General features: G+C 40.2%; 1 protein-coding gene across 6 annotated transcripts in view; it reads right to left on the reverse strand.

The window, feature by feature from the left end:
• PCCA (propionyl-CoA carboxylase subunit alpha) overlaps positions 1-26,526 on the reverse strand; it is a 335,273-nt gene that overhangs the window by 127,356 nt on the left and 181,391 nt on the right. For all 6 annotated transcript variants that reach the window (XR_008319164.1, XR_008319165.1, XM_053307833.1 and 3 more), the window contains one exon: positions 26,052-26,154. Coding sequence is in view for 4 of the 6 variants with exons in the window: in XM_053307833.1 (XP_053163808.1) it covers positions 26,052-26,154 (103 nt within the window). In the remaining 2 variants the exon portion in view is untranslated. The remainder of the gene's footprint in view (positions 1-26,051; positions 26,155-26,526) is intronic.

The following is a 26,526-nucleotide window of genomic DNA, read 5'->3' on the forward strand; positions in this document are numbered from 1 at the left end:
GTTCTCCAGAACTCTTCATCAACCTGGATATTAAGCAAAGCCAAAAGTGGGGAGGGGAAGAAACCTGGGCATGTTGTAGAAGCCCAAACATCTACAGTTTAACAAATTTAAGATGGCGTATTGGAGTTATACAGAAGCTCAGGCCCATTTGGGCAATATGTCCACTGATCCACTCAACCCTCTAGAATAGATAAGTGAGCAGGCATGTATCTCCCTCTATCTGGTGTACCATCTTGTTGCCACCCAGTCGCATGATAAGCACATCAAGGGAGAGAGACATGCATGCCCACAGCCCTCCCCCCATGAGTCTGAGACAACCAGAAGACATACTGTCTGTACAAAGACAGATTGTTAAATAATCATCAAAGGGTGCAACCTAAGTTTCTGGGACATGAAATGAATAGTGGCTGTTCCCCTATTCTTGAAAATGTACTGTATTTAAAAAGTAAGCAGTTAGCCTATTATAGCTCCAGCACTAATCAAAGCACACAAGCTCCTTGGAAGACAGCGAGCAGAAATAAGGGGGAAAACACGGTAGTATTTATATCAGCAAAGCTGGAAATTAAATTTCAGGTGTTATGCTATGTGAAGTCAATAGAAGTAGAACTGGATAGTAGTAATCTGTGCTCAAATTAAGCGGGAAAGGCAAGGGGGATCCTTAATGAAACCCATAAGCCACACCCCCTTCCCTCCTGAACAAATTCACCCCCCCATGGCCCTCATATGTTACATCCCCAGGTCTGTTCCTACAGGAAGCTGTATAAATTATACATACACAGAAACAATTAATAATGAGAAAAGATAAGAAGGCATTTAATGTGCCAAGAACAGTGACAACCTATTCCTGTTTAACTGCACTAAAATTTCAGAACAAAGTCTGTATTTTTATGAGCTTTGGTTTGTTTGTTTTGTTTGGGTTGTTTTGTTTTGTTTTGTTTTGTTTGGTGACTTACACACACACCCTGCTGCAATAGCCATTTGTCCCTTTGTTCTCATTTTGCTTATGAGAAATGGGGTCCAAAAAGAAAAATGCCTGCCCAAGGAACCCATGAGAAAGGGGTATCAACTGAGATAAGGCATAAAGGTAAAGTGTGCCCTCGAGTCGGTTTCGACTCCTGGCAACCACAGAGCCCTGTGGTTGGCTTTGTTGGAATACAGGAGGACTTTACTACTGCCTAATGTCCAATGGATTTCTTTCACTAATTAAAATCCTCTTAAGAAGTGAAATGTCTGCATTGTCTTCTCCACACCATGAAAGACATTCACAGAGATTTGTCCTTGTTCTATTCCACATAGGATTTTACAAGAACTTGTTCTTTACTTTCATATGCTCCATACTGAGGATACTCCATACTCAGACAGTAAAGAGGGCCTAAGTATTTTGTAGCAGAACATCTGCCAAACAGAATCCAGCTATCCTGTGTGCTGTTCCTGATGGTCATTTGAGTTGGATTACCAGCCATCACCACTTCCGTAATAATCCTTTCTTGCTCCTTCTCCTGCGGGAGTTCAGGCTCACATTTGGGAGGGTTCTTTTGTATACACTGATATTGCTCCAGGTACAAGATAAGTTTTAGAGCAGTTAGTGAAGCTGTTCCACTTGGCTGAAATGTTCAGCCTTTATGGCAAGATAGTCCACTTGACAGAATCTGGCCAAACCAAGTGTAATGAGAGCTAGCTCAAGAGAGATCCTTCTTGGGAAGGGATACACGATGGTTGGATCTGGAGAGAGCATAAACCAAGCAATGCAGAGCTGGAGTTAGACTGCCCTGCTCAGCTAGGCATACAGCCACAGAGAGAAATGATGGAGAGATCCAGAAAGTATTGAATAGAGGTAAGGGGGTTAAATCATGCCCCCCCCAGCCATCTAGCACTGTAGCTAAGAGGACCAGGATGCCCCTGGCCTCCTATAATCTGAACACTGATATTACTTAGTGGTTGGAGAGAATCTAACCTCATACCCTACCAAAAAAGTCCCACCGTTAGGCACTAAAAGATTATTTTCATATTCATGGATATGTATGACCTGCTATGATGGTATGGTTAAAGTCTACCAGTTTCTAGGATACATGGGGAAGATCAACCAGCACCACATCAGGGTTTGGCTTGTCTACCACATGAACCAGATGTCCATTCAAAGGAGGATGGGCTGAAAAGATCAAAAGGATCTACAGCTATTGCTTGCATTGAAAAGAACGACTTTGCTTTCTGGCATCAATGTCTTTGCTTTTTTTTTTTTAAGTATCTACTGGACCCAACTAGCCTAGTTTGGCTCCAATATAACTCGCCCCAATGTACCTAACTGTATTACCTATCAAATAATATATGTAATAAACAAACAAATAAATGTCATATTTCCACCTGCCTCCACTTGTATTCATTGTCTTTGTCAACAGTGCTTATACAAATGATTCTCAAAAGAGGCCTATGTATTCTTTCTTGCTTAAGGTTTAAATCTTTTGGTAAATTTATAAACTGCCCTCAACAGTGCAATTTCCCAGCATTTTGTAGCTTGAACCAACATGGAATACACTGAATACAATACATCAAACTGAAAAGCTTTTTGTTATTAGAACTTGATTAAATTTTGAGAAGGCTATACCTACAACTCTCTCATCAGGCAAGCCTGAAATTGAAACTGAGAAACTCAATGGAGATAAAAAAATATGGTCAACAACAAGGAATGACATTGCAGGGTAGAATTCACATTCTTATCTTTCCTGAATGTCCTTCCTGATTTCATGGTGGGTTGTTGCCTGTCAGAGTGGGCCATACTTAGATACAACCCACCAGTGATTACTCGGATTGTTCACTCATACGCATTCAGTGAGGCTCTTCACACGAGCAGTATGAAGACCCTAAAGGCGGTTTGTGGGGAGAGCAGGTATGACCTGATGACCAGATGGTCGCTCTGTCATCCCTGGGTAGCCAAATCGGCCACCCAGTCAATTACCAACTCCGCTATGGAGCCTGTGCGAGCAGCAGGGTTTGGTGGTCTTATGTGATGAAAGCACCACGCGAGTGTGCAGTGCCTTCTGGGGAGCCTCCAGACACTGAGAGGTGTGTTGTATCCTCACTATCGGGGTGCTACCTGTGAGTCAGTGCGGCGCAAAGTCGCACTGCAACAACACACGATCACTTAACCTGCTTCTTGGGCACTCTCGCACCCAAAACCCAGGTTAAGAGGCAGGCTACCCAGAAGGGTTTGCCACCAAGCTGCTGCTGAGAGCCGCGTGGCTCCCGTTGGTTCTCACACGTGGCTAAAATTGGGCTGGGCTTCCCTAGCCCAATTTTAGCCATGCGTGAGAATAGCCTCAATGTGTATGATTAGCAATTGTCACTGTGATGGCAAGAACCAATCTTCTTCAAAATACAAGTTATGAATGGTGTGTCAGACAGTTACCAGTTTTTTCATGTTTGTAGTCCACAGTGATGGAATTATATAGTTCGAATCCACTGGTTCATTTTTTTAGTTTTTAAATTAAAATACTTCTTTTTAAAAAATCACAAATAACTAAACAGAACATTCTCAAAATAATTATGGTGATAGTTCATGGCGGTAACATTAAGTGTCTGCAGTTTGAAGAAGATTGGTCCACAGGTTTATTCTCAAATTTTTGCACATACCGTGATGAACTCCCTTCTCTTAATAGCATGCTTAATTAACTGTGCATTTGTTCCCGTTATTGTGAAAATTATCTTCTCTAAGCTTTTGTTAAATATTCTCCACATTGTCAATGAATTTGCAGGGTTGCCAACTGACTGTAAAAATTACCTACCCTGTTTTGATTACAATTAGAAATTGCTCCCCTGAAACCTCTATTTGCCCTGTGGTGTAAAATGTACAGGTATTTCTGTGACAGGCAGGTTGGGAGACCCAAACCTGGCACAGTCAAGGAAGGAGAAATTATGTTGAAAGGGCTACTCCTTTAACATAATTTTAGTTGAGGGGCAAGATGGGGAAAGCATGAGGAATAGACATGTGCCTAAACCGGTTCGGTGCCTCCTTAGGCAGGCACTAAACCAGCTTGGGCCCGCATCCAAACTACTTCAGTGGGGTGGGGATTGTTTCTTTCTGCTGGGAACAGCGTTGTAGCCATGCATGGCCTTTTGGAAAGAGAATGCCATGCCCAGAAAAGTGGTGGGATGGTGGAGGAGCAGGTAAGAACCTGCTTACCTGGTTTTTAAAAGGAACCTATAGCCACCCTTCCGGCGACTGCCCCAGCCAGTTCAGGCACATCTCTAATTAGGAACGTTTTTAAAAGTAACCTAGCACCTCATCTTAATCAAACATGACAGTCCCTAAATGTTGGGAGTCTCTACTAGGAGAGTGGGATGTGCCTGTTCAGTGCACTGTTGTTGAGAGCTGATACCCTGACTGCCCCACTCCACAAATACTATACAAACACCCCGAACTCCATTAATGTACTGTTGCAAGGGCATTTTTGAAGCCTAAAAGTGTTGAAGACACCTTTTTTCCACTCGAAAAAGGCTGCTTCTGTAACTGAAGCTGTTGCTAGCCAACACAGCTTCCTACTGAACAAGTGTTATGGCCAGTCTTATTGCCACTGTAGGTTAAAACTGGTTGCTTAATTGCATTTTTAATAAAAACCACAACACATCTAACACTTCTACTAGGACAAAGCACACACATATATTCTCCTTGACCCAACAACAAAAACAGTTTTCCAAAAGAGAAGTACAATGGAGACTCGCCTGATAAAGTCCAACCCCAGTAAAATCTATGAAGGGAGAAAAAATGGCAAAAATCTGTCAAACTGCTACAGTTACTCCTCATCCTTCAACACACCTTTCCTACACTGCCAAGTTTCAAAACAAATCAGTTGAGCTATTTGCTAACTATAAGCTGTAGCACCTACTGCCCCCCTGATTTCTGCTTATAATGATGGAATGTAATTTGTCTCAATACTGCAGCCCTACAATCACTCCACAAGAGGGAAGATGATTGAAATAAAGCTGAAATGAAGACTGGAAATGTAAAATGTTTTGTCTATACCACCACTAGCATGACTAGAGATAAAGATCATAGTGATGATAATACCAAATTTTCTAAGACATCAATTTCAGAATTAACCAGACAGCTATCACCAGACAGACATCACCATTATTAAGCAAGAATCTCCAACAGTCAAAAGTAACTATTTAATGTTTCATTCAGAGGGGCTAGATAAATAACTGTTTGACTTTATCACCAACCAATCAAAATGTCTAGAAAAAGAGTGTCATTCCTCACTGCCACTTGTGATATAGATGATGCAATAGGAAAAGACTTAAAATGTCTCCAAGAGTAACAGAGATAACAGTATATATTTCATTATTGAAATTTATAATATACAGATGGGACTTACTAAAAAAAACCTCACATTAAAATGGTATCTGTCTTCTAAATCTGTCAGGTAAGAAAATAAACCACCCTGATGTTCTAAAAACTACACCACATGATACTGTACAAAAATGTGAGGCTATTTTTTTCAGTTTCACAATTACCTATTTCAGAAGCTAATGGTCAAAGAATAATTAAAAAATCCTTCATCATAACTTTCACAGTAGGAAACCTGTAAAATGATCAAGAATAATGTGCCGGATCCTTTGGCCACTGAGGTCAATTCCTGCATACAAATCTTTACAGCAGAAAGTGGTGGTGGGGGCCTTCAGAAAGTGGGCCATTCATCTGAAGCAAGTTCAGAGAATTTTCAGCACTGTGAAAAGATATGTTATGCAAGCACATAGATGTATTCAGTGGGGGTAGGCTGAACCAGCTACATGGAGACTACAAAGAAGCCCTCCCATGGCTCATGAATAAGTCGAGGAAATGATCAGAAAAAAATAGAGAGATGTTTAGACAGATGGCCCACTTAAAATGCCTGGGACAGGGCATAAGCAATTTTAATGAAACTTTAGATCTGGTGTAGAAATTGTGGTTTTCTTCCAAAAGGAAGGGGAGAAAAAAAATCAGGAAAGGCAAATAGGAATTTAACAGTTCACACAACAGCCCATTTTCTAGTGTAAAAAGACAAAGCATTTTTCAGCATTATTTGTTTAATAAGTTCATATAAAGAAAGATCCTTCCTAGTGCCTTCTGCTATCAAGAGGAATATAAAAGCAAGCAATAGATAGATTAAAGGAATTTTAAACAGAAACTGACTGCCAAACAAAACAAAACAAAAATTGAAGCTTTACTATTCAAGTGCTTTCAACATTTTCCAGCATAAAAATTCATAACAGTACAAAAAGAAGATAAAAGCAGAGTTTTTGTGTGTTTTGAGAACTAAAGCATGCAAAATATTCTGCTCACTTTATATATATATACACACACATGCAGACACACCCAACATGTGTCTTACTCTTACAGAAACCCACCCTAACAAGTACATCTGCATGTGAAAAAAAGAATTAAAAACTTAAAAAATTAAAATTAAAAGAATTAAAACTATACCACAATTTAATTACAACTCTTTAATAAATCATAAAGCACACCATCCCTGCCCTGGTACTTCAGAATATCAATAGAAGCGGTACTTGCCAAATGCATTTTTTGTTAAAGTTGCTTTTATATAAAAGTAGCAAAGTGTCCGTCCGTCAATATAATAGAAGGCTATCAGAAGGCAACTCAGGCTGGGTTCAGAAATAAAACAAAACCATGGTTAAGAATTCACACCATTGTTTGAGCTTCCAGGCATACACAATCACACCATGGTTTAGAGTTGCTTGTCTGCTTTGTTTCCCATCTGTTCAGGTTCAGATTCATAAACTGAACAGGCCCACTTTCTCTCCCCATGATGTAGAAGTCTCTTGAGGTAGAGTAATAGCCCTAACTGTAGTTTGTCAATGATTTGTGAATTCAGACAAAACAGCAAACTGCAGTTAGCACAAAATGTGGTTTACAAAAATGCTTCATACCATAGTTTCAGATCCTGCTTTGTCAGCCTCAGACAAACCCAGGTTTGAGGGGAGGCTCAGATTCAGCCATAATTCAAAGTGCTCGCTTAGCTTTAAAATAAATAAATAATGTTTTTGTGTTATGTCTGAACTAGCCATTATAAGCAGAGGAGGCTGGGGCAGAGGGGTCATTGACCTCTTCCTTGCCAGCCCCCCATTATCTCACCACATAACAGCTTCCTCTCTGTCTATTCTCTGTGTGTCTGTCTCTTTTGCTTGAATGTGGCAAAGCATTTTTACTGCTTGCCAGCAGATGGCAATGGCTCTTGGTCTTTTTTTTTTTCTAAATTCTTTTGTAAAGCCATTTCCTTCCTCTTAGATTATTCAATGGAATTCCCCCCATGAAGTAATTACCATACTTAATCACTATGTAAATTGCATATTTAGTGCAGCACCAATTAGGGTGCGCCTTTTTCTTTTCTATTCTCCTAAGGAGGGCAGGGGCTGGCCCAGCCCCTAACCAATCAGAATAGCTTACAGGCTCCAATTCTGACCAATAGCTAGCAGACAAGGCCAACCCAGTCATTTGATTTCCCAGCGTCCTTCTAGGCAGGCTGAGCAGACTCTAGATATTTGTATGTAAAATGGGAGTACTTTGGAGCTCAGAACAGGTAGGAGCCCTCACTACCTAATCTCCAGCCTCCCTTTCTACAGAGGGCAGCCAGACCTTTTCTCCTCACTCAGTACCCCAACCAAGCCCTAAGGACGCATTGGATTTCTTCAGCATTTGCTTGGGGCTCTATTCTTTTCCTTTTAAATGCCACTAGCAAATCTGGGCAAAATTCAAAGATCTAGAGAATGAGGGGGGAAATGGGGGATATGGTGGACTGGCACTCCTCTGAGTAGTCATTTTACTAACAAGCAAACAAACTTTTTAGTGAGTGGTAGTAGTACTGAAAGGAGAGGTCCTCAGCATAGGTTCCTTGAATTTTATAAGTTCTTTGTGATTTGTATGGCTTAATTTTCGGATCTGATAAAGGATTATCTCAAGTAAATGTTGCATAGAACTGTAGCCCCATCACTGCCCCATGCTCGCTGCACCGATATTTGTCATTTGCGCCTCCGGGGCTGGGGGCAGAGCCAAGCAGGCCTCCCCCGTGGTGGTAGCGGGCGCAGCAGCTGGTGCACACCTGGATGGACAGCCCACCAGCTGCTACACCAGCCCCGCCACCACAAGGGAGGCCTGCTTGGCTCCCACGCTACCCCCTGGCCACACAAATGGCAAATATCAACACAGCAGGGCAGCAGTGTGGCAGGCATGGGGCAGTGGCAGGGCTCTGGGGAGGCCCCCTAGAAAATTTGGAGCGCCCCCCCCCCTCGGAGGCAGGAATCCATGGACCAGATCTCCAAGGTCTGTGGCTAAGAGCACCTCTGGCCTTAATTAATTAATTTTGGCTTACTCCAAGTAACAGCTGTGTGCATAGGATTGCAACCCAAGGATATATCCCAGAAATGTTTGTATCGTGAGAAAGGGAGAAATAAGGCTCGCTTTAAAAAAAAAAATGCATGTCCATATTTGTGAGAAGAAAGGAAATTAACGGGCTCTGTGTGTTGCCTAATACACTGTGGTATTTTCAAGGTATTTACATGTGAAACACATGTAAGCAGATGCTACCTGCAAATAGGCACTCAAGATTCAAACCCCCACCCCACCCCAGTTCATCATCTTAGCCTAGTTCTGCATGGGTTGAGGAGAAGAGGGCTGAGATTGCAAGGAGGGGGAGAAATTGAGGCAATGCTGATAGAAGAATGGATGGAGCTACTGAGGAGGTGGAGAGGCATGGGGACTTTAGAGTTAGAGGGCATTGCTACTTTCCACACTAACACCCACCATGAACCACTCTAAGGGGCAGGATTCCTTTAATCATAGCCAACCAAGGGATGAATTTAACATTAAATAGCCAGCTGCCAACTGTTGGTGTGAATGATGGATATTTTGGCTGAGACAAGTAAACAGCTTGACAGATGGAGAAAACCATGGGCTGGTGATTCACTTATTTTTAATTTAGGATTGTATTAGCCCCGCCTATGGTTACCCCTGGTTCCACAAGATTACAAGATAAATAAACCCAAGTTGATTGAAATCTAAATTTTAAGAGAGATACAACACCAGAAGTGGGGGCAAGACAGAGGCAATAGTAGGAAGATATTCATTATGTATCATGGCATACTCACAACGGTATTGCTTACTTCTGTAGAATCTTTCTGAATTTAAAGGTAAAGTGTGCTGTCAAGTCGATTTTAACTCCTAGTGCCCACAGAGCCCGGTGGTTTTCTTTGGTAGAATACAGGAGGGGTTTACCATTGCCATCTCCTGCGGTGTATGAGATTATGCATTTCAACATCTTCCTATATCGCTGATGCCAGATTTTAACCAAAAAATCTTCCTATATCGCTGCTGCCAGATATAGATGTTTCCCATAGTCTGGAAAACATGCCAGCAGGGATTCGAACTGGCAACCTTCTGCTTGTTAGTCAAGCATTTCCCCACTTACACATTTGTTTAAAAAAATGGGACAGAATATGGTCTTGAGTCATACATGAAAAGGTACACAGAACTACAAACATGTTTGAAACTATGCGTTTCAATTTTCTGTCTCTCATTTGGAGAAGTTTGGGAACAATATACTGCTTCTTCAGCAGAAGTAAGCACCAAACACCTCGCTAGAGGCAGGTTATATGCTACCTATTCCAAGATAATACATTTTTTCAGTTCTTACAAAATAAATATTTCAGTCTTTCATATATACACTAGATTTCAAAGTATTCCAGAACAATTCCTAGGCCCTATACTCAAGTACAATAACAACTCTACAGAGCCCCATAACTTAATAAAGCTTGGATCTTACACAACATAGCAGGTACCTCAGTTTTACATACAGTACTCAAAACCAACACTGGCCACAGTCTGAAATATTGATATTGGTATGAAGTACTACAGGATACAAAAAGAAAGGAAGGAAGGAAGGAAGGAAGGAAGGAAGGAAGGAAGGAAGGAAGGAAGGAAGGAAGGAAGGAGTGTTGGTGGATCAGGAAAGTATTCCTTTACTACCCATTCCACAGTTGTTATTGGTCAAGTGAGGAAAATGCAAACTGTTCAAGTCAGAATACAAATCCCACAACCAGATTCTTTCCAATCGCAGGAGTTAAGTAGGTTATCTTTGAGAATCAGTTCCATGCCACAGCCTGCTATATAGGACCAAGAATTGCTTGCCATATTTGGTCTTATCACAGAGTATTTCCAGATCACTCCCTTATGTGCTTCTCTCCATGACGTTTGTTTCCTCTTGCACTTATCACCCAGCCAGTTATCTGGCCTTTTCTGGCCTTTAATCTTAGGATGACTATATTGGCTTGATCTTCTGTCTTGACCTATAAACACCAACTCAGCCTCTTTCCTCTGCTTATAGGTACCTGATGCATCCCCAACTATTGCAGAAGCATCCTACCAGTACTCAGAACTGGGTACCTATAAACTGGACTATGTTAAGAGGAGAAGAATCAGTGGTTTTCAAATTGTTTTCTGAGGAAGCTTTGGGTTCATTAGAAGAATATTGGCTACACTGTTACAAATCTTCAGTTTTCATATTAGCTAGACTTGTTACTGTTCTTGAGGACAAGCTTTAATCAAAGACAACTTCTACATAATTACTAACCTGCAGCCATAAGACAGAGTTGGGTGTGTACTAAGGTACACTCTCAACTCATATATAGTATGATCGTAAAGATCAGCAGGCTTTGCCAGTGTCCTGTAAGAACTGAATGTACACCTTACAATCTGTTCCAGAATCCTTTGCCAACATGCAGAGGTTCTGTGGCAGAAGCCTGAAAAGTTTGTGTGTGTTCCTCTGCTGCCAAGTTGATTTGGGACATGCATTTTTCAAAATGTAGACGGGAAGGACACAAGAATAAGCTTCTTCTGCAACAGGTAGCTTGTAATACATACATCAAATATTAACAATGGACATAAGTTAACATTCATGTGACATAAAAAGAAGAGGATCAATCTGTTTTCAGGGAAATAGAGCTTTGCGCTGGAGCTAATATTCGTAACAAAACCATAGCACATTAAGTCACCCTGAATAAATCTCAGAGTAAAGTTTTGTCCAAAAAAATCTAATGCAGTATGGCTCTAAAAGCCAGGACTCTACCACTAAGGTACCTTAGCTTGTGTTGCTATACAATATTTATATACAGCTTTTCAACAAAAATTTCCAAAGCAGTTTACATAGAGAAATAATAAATAAATAAAATTGATTCCTGTCTCCAAAGGGCTCACAATCTAAAAAGAAACGTAAGATAAACACCAGCAACAGTCAATGGAGGTACTGTGCTGCAGGAGGATAGGGCCCGTTACTCCCCCCCAACCCCGCCCACCAGCTAAAAAAGAGAGAGAATCACCATGTTAAAAAGGTGCCTCTTTGCCCAGCAGGCATAAAGATGAGTAGAAACAACTGCTATCTATAATTTCATATACAGTTACGTACGCAAAAGTTACCTTACCTCTAGGGAACTTCATCACTGACTACAATCCATCTTACCACAATACCATCTATTTTAAAAAAAACAAAAAACCAATACTGGCAGATGCACATTCACTAGAGCAACTCCTAGAAAAAGGACTAATGATGACTTTTGATTCACATTCTGACTCAGCAGTAGCAAGGATAGATCAGCACCAAGAGGTTGTAAATACTGTTAAGAACTCACCACTTTGAACTGGCATTGTCAAAGTGATCTTTCTCTTCCGCCTTTTGCCGCTACTCCCCTTCCCTCATGTATCTTCATTTTTTTAAAATTTGTAAGCCCAAATACTATTTTCATACATATACAATACACAGCACCTGCCCTCAACACTTTGCATTGAATTTTAACTTATCTGAACGGCATTACACACTCACACTCTAACATTGCAAAAGTTGTCTAAATGATGAACGTTTATACACTTTACCTAAACAATTTCAAGTCAAAATTCATTTTAAAATTTTAAAAATGGGTTGGGATGTCTTCAGACAACATATTGTAAAGAAACCCAGAAATGACCCAACTTGTTTGTTTTTTGCTGTGTTTGTATTCAGTCATGTGCTTCTTCAATTAGTACGGATAACTATACAGAACATCAGTTTTACTCAAGGTCTACTTCTATATTGGCATATCAGATTTCAAACCACTCTCTCTTTGTTAGAATATGTTAGATACAAATGCAATATGTGCTCAGGAGGAGTTCTCATGGGGGTAGAACTACCAGTAAATTAACTGTTACCATATGTTTGACTCTTTTTTGACCAAATTCAGTCACAATCTCTTGCCAAACCACTTTTTGGCAGAGAACAGCCTGAAGTAGCTTATACTCTAAATTAAACATTGGGACTTGAAAGGGAGCTTGGGAATTAATAGAATAGGCTGCTTTTAAACCTTACTATTAACAGTTCTTTTAAAAATAATTCTAACAAAACTAGTAAATGCATCTGGATCGATCTATTCAGCAACTGGATCATCAAAAGAAAATTGCTTTCACAAATTAATACTAGAAAACTAGCACAGTAATAAAAACAAACTCATATTGTAATATTAAGTATGTCTTTTCAAGGCATATGGGTTTAAGAAAATATTGTAATAATGTTACTAGTACAAACTTTTTGAAATAACTTTTTTAATAAATCAAAAGTATCCTCCCTTTTTGCTGTAGTAGAAAAAGACTTTTTTATCCAAACAGGCCACATGAACATCACAACAGTCTTGCTGATGAAATATAGAAGTCAGTCAATTTAACACTTTGATACAACAAAATTGAAAGACACGTTCTTAAAAATCCATATTTGAAGGAACTGGGTTAAAAAGTGTCCAATATTGAATGTGTATACAGAAAAATTTCAAAACACTTAAAAATTGTATTCAAGGAACACTTTTACATATATGGTTGGGTATTCAACCTTATAAAGCCAATGTGTAACCATTTTTGTTTCAGATTTCAAACCTACATAGAAGTGCTCATAATTAATCTGTATGGCCAGATATGTGCTCATATTATTGAATTTCATTATAAACATGAGATGCAAAATCTTGAATACGTATGAAAAAATATCATCGTTCCTAATGATCTCCTTAAATCTTCTGACATTTTAAACCAGACTCTTTTCGAAAAGACATGATATTGAAACTACAGACTTCATTAGTCTGCTAAACATACCCACAGTTCAAAGTTTTTAAAAGGGTTAAACAAAAATGCAAACATTTAATGCAACATTAAGCAAGTGAAATAAAAACCTGATTGCCTAGAGGAAGCATGCTATGCTGTTACCCTAGTGAGAAGTTACCAAAAACAAAACACACTGCAAGCTGAATGGCTGTATGATATGAAATTAAAATGTTTCACATTGAACAATCCAAAATGAATTGAGAAAGGTTATAGCAGAAGAGGGAGAAATCAATTCTCCAATGGCAGTGGTGAATAGAAGAGAAGTATGAATAGGATTTGCCAGTGGGGTGCAACAGCTGCCAAATATCCTGCAGCCAAATAACTACAATAATACTGATGAAGTGTGCAAGAGCTTTCGGAATCATTGCAGGGAATAGAGGAGTACTCCAACAATAATGACGCTATTCGGTCTCATACACTTCCCACAGTAGAACCAAAGAAAAGATTCATCTTCAAACCACCCTCTGCACCAACCTGCAAATATGCATATGAACACTCATGTACAAAACTCACCTCCTGAACCACCAGGATTCAAAGTATTATGTACCACAAGTCCAAAGTTTATTTAGTCTTCTTTTTCTCTCAAACTACAGTTTCCTTTGCCACATGACAAACTGTTTTTGAAAGAGAAAGTAATTTATAATATGACATTATATCTGACAAAACAAAAAGCAAGAGTGGAGTAAATTAGTTTCCTAGCCGCACACAGAGGCTGTTCACATGTGCAGCAAAGACCGGGCTTGGCTGCCTAAGCCCAATCTTTGTTGTGGATGTAAACCGCGGCAAATTCTGTAGGGGCCCTCAGCTGTTAGCCAGGGTTAAGGGCGCAAGTGGGCTCTTGCTGCTGGCTAACTGAACATGTGTTGGTACCATGTGGCTCCGCATGGCATCTACACATGAGTAGCCTCCTGTTCTAGGTCGGGAGGCTCCCCTTAACACACTCACACGGTGCATTATGGGAGTTTTGGCAGCAGCTGGCAGTCATCTGGTCAGACGATCTGCCGCCCAGCAATGACACGGAGATCATCTGCAGGAGAGGTAAGCATTTCAAGGCTTCCTCCCCTAGCCCCTTCTCCTGATCATGAGAAAGGGCTCACTGTAGTTTGTAAATGGCTCAATATCTTGCAATCCTCATCTAAGTAGACAGGGAAGCTCTTCTCATGATCAGTGAGAAGAGTTTCCTCGAAGTCTGTGGGGAGAGCGGGTTTGCCCGACCCTCCCCGCAGATGATCTCTTACCCTGTGCTGGGCAGGCGGATCACCCGTCCAAATGAGAAGTAGCTCTCCTGCGGGTAGCCTGTGTCTTGTGGCAGTTTACCCGGCAGCTCCAGGAGTCTGGTGCAGGGAAGTGCCCCACCCCAGGAGCGAGTGTGCAATGCATTATTGGGAGCACCCCGAGCTCCACAATCACATAGCCCAGCTTTTGGGCACGCTCGCACTCAAAACCTGGGTTAAGGGGTGGGCTACATAAGAGGGCTTGCTGCTGCACCGCGACTAGCAACCGCTTGGCTCCCAGCAGTTCTCACGAGCAGCAAAAACCAGGCTAGGCTTCCCTAGCCCGGTTTTCACTGCTAGTGAGAATAGCTTCAGGGGATGAGTTCAGACGCAATGAGAAACCATGGTTTCCCACTTTGTGAACAAAACTATGAAACCATGCGTTCACATGTTTAATCCACTCTCTGCTGTTTTTGCGTGCTAGGAGGAGAGGAACTTTTACTTTCAATTTAAAGTAAACCAGAAATCTGTATTGCATATAAACTCAGAACTCCAATTTATTTAACACAGAGTTATGGAACAAAACCAGGATGTAAAACCACAGTTTGATTCTTGCTTCCCCGCCCCCCTCCTTTGACAGCGACTTCAAGTAAACCAAGTTCAGGTGTAACATGGAACTGATTTACCTCAAAGTAAAAACTCTCCTCTCATGCACAAAAGTGTCACGAAAGCCCATGGTTTGTTCATGTACCAGATAACCATGTGGATCTCAACTGCAAGTGACAAGGCCCTGACCTGCATGCATGACAAAACAAGCCTCAGCAGATGTCAGCACGCAGACCAGAGCCCTCCTAGCTGATACAGTCAGGTTAGTATGTATTAATTAGATTTATATACCGCCCTTCCGATACGGCTCAGGGATTAGTAGATTCATCTGGGAGCAGGCATTCCCTGAGGTACCTGGGGCTCAAGCCATTAAGGGTTTTATGGGTAATAAACATCACCCTGATTTGTACCCGAAAACAGACTGGCAGCCAGTGCAGTGCCTTCAGTGTCGGTGTGATATGTGCACCAAGTGTGATCCCAGAAAGCAATCTGATAGCCAGAAAGCAATCTGCACTATCTGTAGTTTTCAAATACTTTTCAAGAGCAGCCCCACATAGAGGCTGCAATAATCCAAAAGGGGCGTGACTAAGGCATGGGTGACAGAGGCCACATCAGGCTTCTCAAGGAATGGTTGCAGCTGGCACACCAGCTGAAGTTGAGCAAAGGCACTTCTGGCCACAGCTGTCACCTGATTTTCTAGGAGTGGCACCAGATCCAGGAGAAACCACCCTCCCTCCATATGATTTCTACAATTGTCAGCTTTATAGCAACAGAATTTTTATGAAGAGAAAATGCATGGGCTACAGACATAAGGGGCATAGGACTGCCAGGTCCAAATCATAGCTGGCTATTGTGTGCTTAAAACATGCACAGAAGGGTAAAAAGTGTGAGGTATAACTTGGGACCCTAGTGCCCTATGGATTTCATTTCTCCAGCCTCTGTCAAAAGTTACAAACCTCTGCAATAAGTATACTAATTATCAAAAGCAAAATAATTTCTGGCAGCTAAGCAGTTGCTTTGTCGCTGTATTGAACAGGTGCTAAAAATGCCGCTGCTCAACGTAGTAAGGTGGGTGGCTACTAGGGAGAGGGCACTTTCAGTGGTTGCACCCGGTTTATACCCCTGCTAATTGGGTAAAGAGGCACTCTTTCAACACAGTGATTCTCTTTATTTAGCAGGGGGAGAGAAACTGGCCCTATCCATCCCCAGCACAGTACCTCCAATGACTGTTGCTGATATCTATCATACATTTCATTTTAGATTGTGAGCCTTTCAGGGATGGGGAGCCATCTTGTTTATTTATTATTTCTCTATGTAAACCGCTTTGGAAACATTTGTCGAAAAGCGGTATATAAATATTTGTTGTTGTTGTTTATGGAATAGCCTCCCCAGTGAGATACACCTGGCTTCACCAGTGAGGTTCGCCTGGTTTCATCACTTTGTTCTTTTAAATGCCAGGTAAATACCATTTTTGTTCACTCAGGCCTTTTAAATTTTGATTTTTAAATTTGATTTTAAAAACTGATTTTTAAAAAGTTTTAAATTGTTTTGTATTGTTTTTTAACGCCCCCCCCCCTTCTGGTCTGTTGTGATTTCTACTACTACGCATATTTATACACTGCTCTTCAACCAAAGTTCTCAAAGCGGTTTACATAGAAAAATAAATAATACATAAATGCATTTCATGAGTTACGTGTTTTTATTTGATGTTAATGCTGTGTTGTGAGCTGCCCAGAGAACAATTTGTTATGGAGCGACTAACAAATAATAAAATAATAAGACGCTTTAGGAATGTGAGCTGTGAAGTCCCTGTTTTACATCTCATCTCAGTCATGGATAGTCTTGGGCAAGTCATATATTTTCAGCCCTGTAAGATATACCTGGAGTCTTTTAGAGAATCCTCCTGGCTTTCCAGGAAGTCACTGGATAAATAGGATCAGATGGTTGTCTTTAGTCCAATCAGACTAAATCCATCCAAAACTACACACAAATGAGAAGCAGCCACCACCTGCTGAGCTAAGGAACAGAATGGCTTTTATTAATTAAGAAAGGGAGAAAAGAAATATCTAGCTGGGGTACCAATTCATATTTTGGCAGTTTCCATTCTAAAACTAGATAACTGCCTTTAAGGGTTAGCATACACTCCTCTCTCAGTGACTTTGAAGAGAAGGCAAAGTCATTGATGTGAGATAAGAACAGATTATTTCTTATTTCTTGACTGCTGGATCCTTTACTGTTGTTGGTCAATCCTTAAAGACAGAAGCTATCCACCACTTCAATGTCTTCATTATCAATTTGGAGGCTGGTTGCTGTACCCGTTGTCATTAGTTTAGTCTTCTTTATATTTAGTTGCAGTTCCATTTTTTCACTGTGCTCCTTGACTTTCATTACTAGAGCTTGCAGATCATCCATATTCTCAGCGATCAGAGTGGTGTCATCAGCGTAGCGCAGGTGATTGATCTTTCTTCCTCCAGCTTTAAAACCACGCTCATCTTCTTCCAATCCAGCTTCTCTCATTATATGTTTAGCATATAAGTTGAATAAATAAGGAGAAAGAATACAGCCTTGTCTTACTCCTTTGCCGATCTGGAACCCATCTGTTTCACCATGTTCTGTCTCGACTGAAGCTTCCTGTCCTGTGTATAGGTTTCTCATGAGAACAATGAGACACCCATTTTCCTAAGGATATTCCACAAGTTGACACGGACAATGCAATTGAAGGCTTTTCTGTAGTCAATAAAGCACATATTGACTTCTTTTTGGGTTGTTTTTTGTTGTTGTTTTGTTTTTTGGCTTTCTCAATTATCCAGCGTTCATCAGCAATGATGTCTCTTGTTCCTCAGCCTTTTCCGAAACAAGTTTGAACATCTGGCATTTCCATTTCCACATAGGGCTCTAATCTGTGTTGAATAATCCTGAGCATTATTTTGCTAGCATGTGAAATTAAGTATATTGTGTGATGGTTTCTGCAATCTGTTAAGTCTCCTTTCTTTGGTATGGGTATGTAGACTGACCTCTTCCAATCTGTTGACCATTGTGTCATTCTCCAAATTTGCTGGCATAGTTTGGTTAGAGCCTTGATTGATTCTTCTTCTGTTGCCTGCCATATATCTGTAGCTATTCCATCGATTCCTGTAGCCTTCCAACTGGGTACTTTATTTGTTTATTAAGTTTTTCTTAGATACCACCTCCTCCAAAGACTCTAGGCGGTGAACAACAACTGGAGTAATGACCGGAGTGCTGATCTAACTTCAGCTTCACGTACTAGAGGTTCTTGCAAATAGGGAATATCTTCTAGAGCAGGTGTTCTCAACGTTGAAGTCCAAGAACATCTGGGGACCCAACATTGAGAATCCTTGTACTAGAGTATCTTGGATGTTGATGTCCCTACGGTACAGATTTTTAGTATACTCCTTCCATCTTTGTTTGAATCTTCTGTTTCCATCTTCTCAGAATCAGTTACTATATGTTCTTTGGCATCCCTTAACATACCAGTTCAAGGTTGGAATCTCCCTCTGAGTTCAGAGATCTTTTGGAAAACTTGTCTTGTTTTTCCAAGTCTATTTCCATTCTCAAGGTCTTTACAGATGTCATTGTAGTACTGCTCCTCGTCTCTTCCAACAGCTTTCTGAAATTCCCTATTAAGTTCTTTCCTGAAGTCTTTATCTTTCTTGACTTTGGTTTCTCTCCTCTTCTCAGGAATTTCCACTGTCTGTTCTGGCATCCATTTTGCTTTTTTCTGTTTCTTGGTCTTTGGCAATCTCTTTTCACATTTGTCCTTAACAACTTCTTTGATTTCATTCCACAGTTCCTCGGTTCCCTATCAATGAGGTTCAGAACATCAAAGTGGTACCTGATGCTCTCCTTGAAAATGATGGGTACATTCTCAAGATCTTATCGTGGAAACTGGATAGCTTTGTTTTTCCGATTTAGCTTGACTTGGAACTTGCACATGAGCAGTTCCTGATCTGTTCCACAATCGGCCCCCAGCCACATATTTGCTGTCATAACTGAGCTCTTTTACCCCTTTGTACCAATAATGTAATAAATTTGATTTCTGTGTATTCCATCTGGTGATGTCCGTGTGTATAGGCACCGCTTTGGTTGTTTGAAGAATGTGTTAGCAATGAAGAGATCATTGGATTTACAGAAACTAATAAGTCGTTCTTCTGCTTCATTTCTGTTTCCTAGGCCATACAGTCTGACTGTGTTTTCCTCCTTACCATTTCTAACTTTAGCATTCCAGTTTCCAACCACCAGTAGCACATCTTGTTTGCAAGAAATAGAAAGAACCAAATGTTGATTCTAGCTTCCATATATAGCTAATATAAAGGCAGGGAGATTATATTTTATTTGGCTACAGAAGCTTTTTATTGATCCTTTTCAGTCCTCTCTCTTGGAAATCCTATATCTATTTGTGAAAGAGTTGGAAGCATTATCATGCTTATGGACACATAACTGGAGCATCTGTCTTAATGTCACCAAAGAAAAATATATTTTTATATTAAACACTCAGGCAACCTTTTTGCACATGTGCTACCATCGGATAAATACAGGCATGGAGCAAGCAATGGATTTTTCCAACTCATGAATGATGGAAGGCCAAAACTAATAGAGGAATTAGGAAAATAAGCTCAGCAGCCAACAGAAGCAACACATAGGAAGTGCTGTAGGCAATTGGGTTTAGAAGTGTAAACATTACATTAGTAGACCCATGAGACAGCATGATATAGCCACACCTGGAGCATTCGTCTCCTATTCCCCTGTCCAAACTACTAATGAAAATAAGACTACAGCCAATACATCAGTTGAACATCACTTTTGATTTGAGAGGCCTCAGCTACATCAAACAAGCTGGATTCACTAAAACCAAAATGTTTCCACTGGAAACAGGATCATACTCTATCATGACAACCTCAGAATTTTTTCTTTACTGGAGAATTAACCTGCAGCAAAGGGTTGCACCCACTTGACAGTAGGCCAGATTATTGAATAAATAGGGAAAATTCTATGTAAAATCATTTAAAACACTGAACAATAAAAAAACAATCATCCACCATTTACAGCTACTTCCCATAGGAAATCTGTGTCTCTACTATCTGAGTAGCACATTAGCAATTTGACCCCTGTGATAAAGCACGTTGATAATTAGCTTTTAAAAAAAAACTGTTGCAATTTTCCCTAAGAAAACTGTTTGAAGAATTACCAGTGAAACACAGCCAAAAAAAAAAAAAAAAAAAAAATTTAAGTTCCAAACATCATAATGGGGAGGGACTAAAAAAAACACTTCTTTTATTTAATAGCAGTATAGACACTGTTTTTAAAAAAATGTTGCTGCATTTCTCACAAAAACATAGTATCAGTCAAGGCCATATTCACCTTTACACAATCATATATCTTTATAGCAGTCCCACTCTGAGAGGCCCCCCCAATCACATATTCAGCACTGTACGTCCTCTGCTTTTCCAAGCTTCAGATTTTAGGGAGCATGAATTACAGAGGTCATTCACACAATCAAAAACTGTGTTCTATCCAGGTTTGGGAGCTGTGTGTGTTCCCAATTTTCAGTTGTGTGGAAGCAAGGTAGGAGGAAAACGAGGGCAGAAGTGATTGTGTAGAAGCAAGGTAGGAGGAAAAGTTACCCAGGTTTTCCTCCTGCCTTGCTTCCACACATGCACTTCTACCCAGGTTTTCCTCTAACCTTGCTTCCACACAACCAAAAATTGAAAGCACACACAGCTCCCAAACCTGGATAGAACACAGTTTTTGATTGTGTGAATGACCTCACAGACAGGCAATTGGTTATAACCAAGTAGAAAGTCCCAAGCTTATTCTTCAGCATCCCAAGCTTATTCACAGCATTCTACTGTGTTAGACCATTAGTCCATCTAGATCAGTATTGTCTGCACTGCCTGTGGCTCTCTTGGGGTTTCAGATGAACGCCTTCCAAGGGATGCTGAAGTACCTCCAGTGACTGTTGCTAGTATCCCCCTTTGGGGATAGGGTTCCATCTTATCTTATTTGTTATTTCTCTGCGTAAACCGCCCTGAGCCATTTTTTGAAGGGCGGTATAGAAATCAAATAAATAAACAAAACAGACAAAATTGATTTAAAGTTTTCAATGATTTTAATTGTAAACCGCCCAGAGATGCAAGTTTGGGGCGGTATAGAAATATTTCTAAATAAATAAATAGATTTTTTTAATTCATTCAATTTATATACTCCCCTTCCTAAAGTGGCTCAGAGCAGTTTACATTAAAATCAAAAACACATAAAACAATTTTTTTTTAATTTAAGCATTTAAACCAGATTAAAACTCATTAAAATTAAAATTATCATTAAAAGCCAGGCTAAAAAGATGGGTCTTTAAGGCTCTCCTGAAGGCCTCCAATGAAGATAATCCTCTTATATCCACGGGGAGCATGCTCCACCACACTAGGGGTGACAACTGAGAATGCCTGATCCCAGGTCACTTCCTGGGATCGACCCACTTTTCCATTGAAAGCGGGTCACCTCCCACTTTCCTCTACTATGTGCAGGAAAGTGGAGTTCAGCCTACGGGCAGGAAAACTACAACTGCTGATCCTACATAACCTGGGAGCTCAGCACATACAAGTAACTTCCACCCCTTCACGCCGAAACACAGACTTCTTGTGGCAAGCCTTATCCCACATAACATTTTCAGACTACACCTGCAAAGACAGAAGAAAAGAGCACAGCAGCAAAAGATCCTGAGGAATGACAAGGAATTAATGCATTACAGCAGTGGCAGGGGCATGCTATCAATTAGTTGTGCATCTTAAACAGTGACTTGGACTATGGCTTTCCACGCCTTTAATTGGCCCTAAGTGCAATAGTGCAGCTCTGCTTCATGAAAGTGTAGTGTCTAAGCTTCTTAGGCACGTTGCTCAGGCCAGACACTCAGCTCTTCTGAAGGTATCTTGGGCAGAATCAGTCTTTCTACTCTCCCACATCCTTTCTAGTGACCTGTTCTTCAGTGTCCAGCCTTCCTTCTTTCTGCTCCTTCTCTCTTCGGCTCCTTCCTTCAGAGCTCCATCTAACACCCCAGCTGACTCTGTGTGTGAACCCATTTAGACCCTTTGATTTATACTTCAGTCTTTTATGCTGGTTAAAGATCAAAATAAAGATACTGATTGACTGACTGACTGACACTTCAATCCCCAGAATATTCAAGTAGGAACAGCCAGTCCTAGCCAGCTGACAACTTTTAAACTGATTGGGCAAAGCCTTCATTTGCATAGTTCTTACTGCTTTAATTAAATTGGCTAGGACCTTCATCTGTGGGACCCTTCTCACTGGACAGTTTTAGGATGACAGCAGACCTCCTCTAGGTTTTGTTAAAACTACTGCCTGTAAAAAAAGATAAAAGGCAAAACCAGCCAGCCAAGTAGCAGGACAATGTAACTTGGCTCAAGCCAATGTATTTGCCTCAATGCACACAGAGATCATATCTTATTGTAATCCAACAAAAAAATTTCTATATAAATCAAACTAATAGGGCCCAGTGCATGTAGGCCTTATACACTATGAAAATGTGGTGTACAGGTCATGCAGATGGCAACTCTAAAATGAGACAAAGAAGATCAACACAGACCTGATCCCTCACAGGATGCAGTTTTGAATATCTTTAAATAATGGCTGGAACATGTAGTACATTAATCTAAATTAGCTCAATTAGACAACAGACTTTTTAATAATTTGCTTTTTGTTTAACAGAAGCAGTTACAAAAAGTATAGATAGAAGAGGTTATCTTAGAAGAGGCATTCCTTCTTTTCCCTCACACAGGAATAATCACAGGAATAAAGACAATGAGGCTATTCTCACACACAGCTAAAATTGGGTTAGGAAAGCACAGCCTGATTTTAGCTGCACATGAGACCCATCGGAATCAGTGCGGCTCCCGACGGTGGCAAACCCTCCTGGATAGCCCACCTCTTAACCCAGCTTTCGGGCGTGAAGGCACCCAAAAGGCAAGTAAAGTCATCATGTGTTGGTGTGAGGCGACTTTGCGCTGCACGACTCCCGAATGGGGAGGTGACAACAAGCCTCCCAGCATCGGGAAGCTCCCCAGAAGGCACCACACACTCGCACAGTGCTTTCAGGGACTTCCAGGGGCCAGGAGACCCCCAAACTCCACCACTCGCAATAGCTCTATGACAGAGCCAGTAATCGTCTGGGCAGCCGGGATGACTGAGTGATTGTCTGCGGGGAGAATGGGTCAAACCCGCTCTCCCCATAACCCCCCTTTAGGCTCTTCATGCTGCTTGTGTGGAGATCCTCAATGACTACACATGCTGAGCCTGGCACAATCGAAGATGTCCCCCCCCCCTTCAGAATTGTTTATTTATAGGGAAATTTATGTAGATTTTATGAAAACTCAAGATACTTTAACTAGCTGACAGTCCTACTTTATATACTAAGACAGTCCATGCATTTAACCATACCTAAAATGTGACATGGTTGGCTTTTCTTGTAATGGCGTGCTAGATACTACTACTACTACTACTACTTATATAACACTGTTCAACCAAAGTTCTCAAAGTGGTTTAGATATAAATATACATACATAAGATACAACAACTTAAAAAAAAACCAACAACAGTTCTTTGGTCCATTTATATTTGAATACCTGAATCTCTACTTCCTTAAAAAAAAAATCTTTTCTTTTCTTTTCTTTTTTTGGTAACTCACTGGGGAAACCAAAGAGTTTCATTGGTCAAGATGCATTTTGCAATTGGCTTCTGGACATCCAAAATGGTCTCCTAGAAAAGAGACTTAATTCAAACTGTTAATAAGAAATTTTCTGTGAAAGACAGAAAGTATTAAAAAGCAGCAATAAAAGGGAAGTAACTAATGCTAAAGATGTTATTCAGTTTCCTAAAGATTACAGACACACTTTCTCCAGCTCCAACAGAGATACAAAAAGCTACCTAGACAATGATCTGTAATTTATCTTTTTTCACTGTAGTAGGCATTTATTAGGAACCATTTTTATAAAAGATTACTACAAGAAACATGAACACTAATTGGTCTTTATGATCATGAGAGTAGAGCAAAAGGTATTGGGCTTTAATTGCAGAGAGACAGGCTTTGGGTTAATAATCAGCAAAGGCTTTCCAGCTTTAAGAGCAGACTGACAATAGACTAAAATTATTTCCACAGGGGGATCAGAGGGACCTCCTCCACTGGAATCCTTTAACACAATTTTGTTGCACACATAACAAAAATGGCTGGGATGTAAGTGGTTTCTCTTGCTGATAGAAAAGAGTCAAAACTACAGGCCTGTCAATCCTGCTAGCCTGCTTTGTCCTGCTAGGCTGCTTTCATTAGGAAATGCTACAGTTATTATCAGTTTGCTTTGCTGATAGCATGGCTTGTTCAACAAAAAGTAAACACATGGTTCCAAATTCAAGATAATGTGAAAACTCATATTTGGTCCTGGATATAAACAAGAACTCCCCACTACTGAACTGACCAAAAAAAACCCCTCTATACCAATGTCACAAAAAGTCATCCTCTCCCCACACTCAGCAATACTGAGCTTTACTCAGAACAAGAGTTTCGAGGCACAATTAAGAGAGCAAGCGGAAAGATAAGAGTCTTGGCACAGTTCATGTTTTCTGACACAACTTCAGAAGACAGTGCCCAACAAAGGGCAAAATAAAGGTTTTGTCTTTATCTTTTGAACATGATGCTGCTGCATGAAGACAGGTCATCCCTTCTGTCCATTGACTCATTGCTACAGGAACATAAAGACAAAGCAGTAAGGTAGTCTTTCCCTCCCCACTTCACTCGAATGTTAGAAATTTCAGAATCACAATACCTGCCAACTGTAACTGAAAACGGCATGATTATTAGTCTGTTAAGACTTCTCCTTTTCAAGCTATTCTGTTATAACTTAATTAAAGAAACAAAGAAACATGGGTAATAGTTAAATTATTCTCTTCCTTTGGATTTTTTGCATGCAAAATACAAAACATGATAAATCTAATGTATTGGGGGGGGGTTAAACTTTAGAGCATGAACTACAGTAATAAAGCCTCAATGTACCTAAACTTTACGATCTGTCAAAACAGTACAATTTTTAACAAAAATTGTAGAGTAAGAAGTATGGAAAAATTTCCATTTAAAATTTCAGAGCAGATACCAGAGAAAGCTGATCTTCCAAAGTCACCAAGAAAAAAAAGTTGTGACTCAGTCAGTAGAGAGGCGAGATCTTTCTACATTAGGGGCCAAGCATAGTTGATTCACTCCCTGGCATCTCTAGGTAGGGCTGGGAGAGATTCCTTCCTAAAACCTTGGAAAGCCACTGCCAGTCAATACAGACAACACTGAGCTAGATGAACCAGTGGTCTGACTTGATAATAAGGTACTTTTCTATGCTCCTCTGTGAATTTCTATATTCCAATAAAAGTTTCAAAAACCATACACCATGAACAATATTTCTAAACAGGTTGCTTAAAGAAAAATGTTACCCATAAGACTCTTATTCAGGAAGTATTTAGATAAAACATGGTTTACCTTTTCAAAAACTCAAAGCACAACCACTTAATAGGTATACTTGTACCTGAGCAGATTTCAGCTACTATTCCTATCAGAACAGAAAAGTACATGTTTTCTACCCAGATGGGCTGATCCACCTGAACAAAAACATTTGTATTAACAACAGTAGTAGTAAGCAAATTGAACATAGTGAACACTCTTGAATTTATACACTAATATTCTGAATATTTCTATTGCCACTTATGGCCTGAACCCAAAGAGCTACAGTACTTTAGGCATGACCAAGGGTTTGTGTTGACTCTATGAATTTTTTTTATTGAACAGCAGACTTCCATGATGTTCTCATCTTCTGAAATTCTGAGTAGTAAAGGAACTTTGCCACATAGTACAAGGGATTCTAATTTGAGAAATACACATTTGATGGATGAACAGAACTAGTTGAATTGTTCTTTGGATATGGACTTAAGTATTCATGTTAGCCTCTACCGCATGTGCAAAAAAAGTCATTAAGGGGTTCAGTAATATGATTTTTTAGAAACAAACTTACCTTTGAGTCCCCTGAAATCTCTGTGACCTAAGTTGCTCAGCCACATACAAAGACGCTGCTGTTACTAGTAGCTCCCTTCTTTCAGTATCCGTCAACTTGTGTCCTAGATTTCAAAAAGAATTTTTAAAAAAATGTTATCTATATCAAGACTAATTAACATTGGTTTCTCACACCCAACTACACAAGTTGTCTCATTCCATCCCAATGAACAGTTAACATTCTACTAGAAATATAACCTGTATTTTTTTATACCAACTAAGCAACACTCCTACAAGGCAATTCACATAGGATTTTAGCATTTTGGCAATGGGCTAGCTATATATGCCAAAACTAATTAATAATGTAAAAACTTGAAACCACAGCATTGTGAAACATACTCTGTCCTGACTGCCCTGATCCATTTCCATTTGAGACTCCAGAAGATGTGGAAAAAAACCTCTTGGAGCAGTACAGCAGATCACCTGCTGATCTTTGT

This window comes from Hemicordylus capensis, chromosome 3, assembly GCF_027244095.1.
Source record: "Hemicordylus capensis ecotype Gifberg chromosome 3, rHemCap1.1.pri, whole genome shotgun sequence".
Lineage (NCBI taxonomy): Eukaryota > Metazoa > Chordata > Lepidosauria > Squamata > Cordylidae > Hemicordylus > Hemicordylus capensis.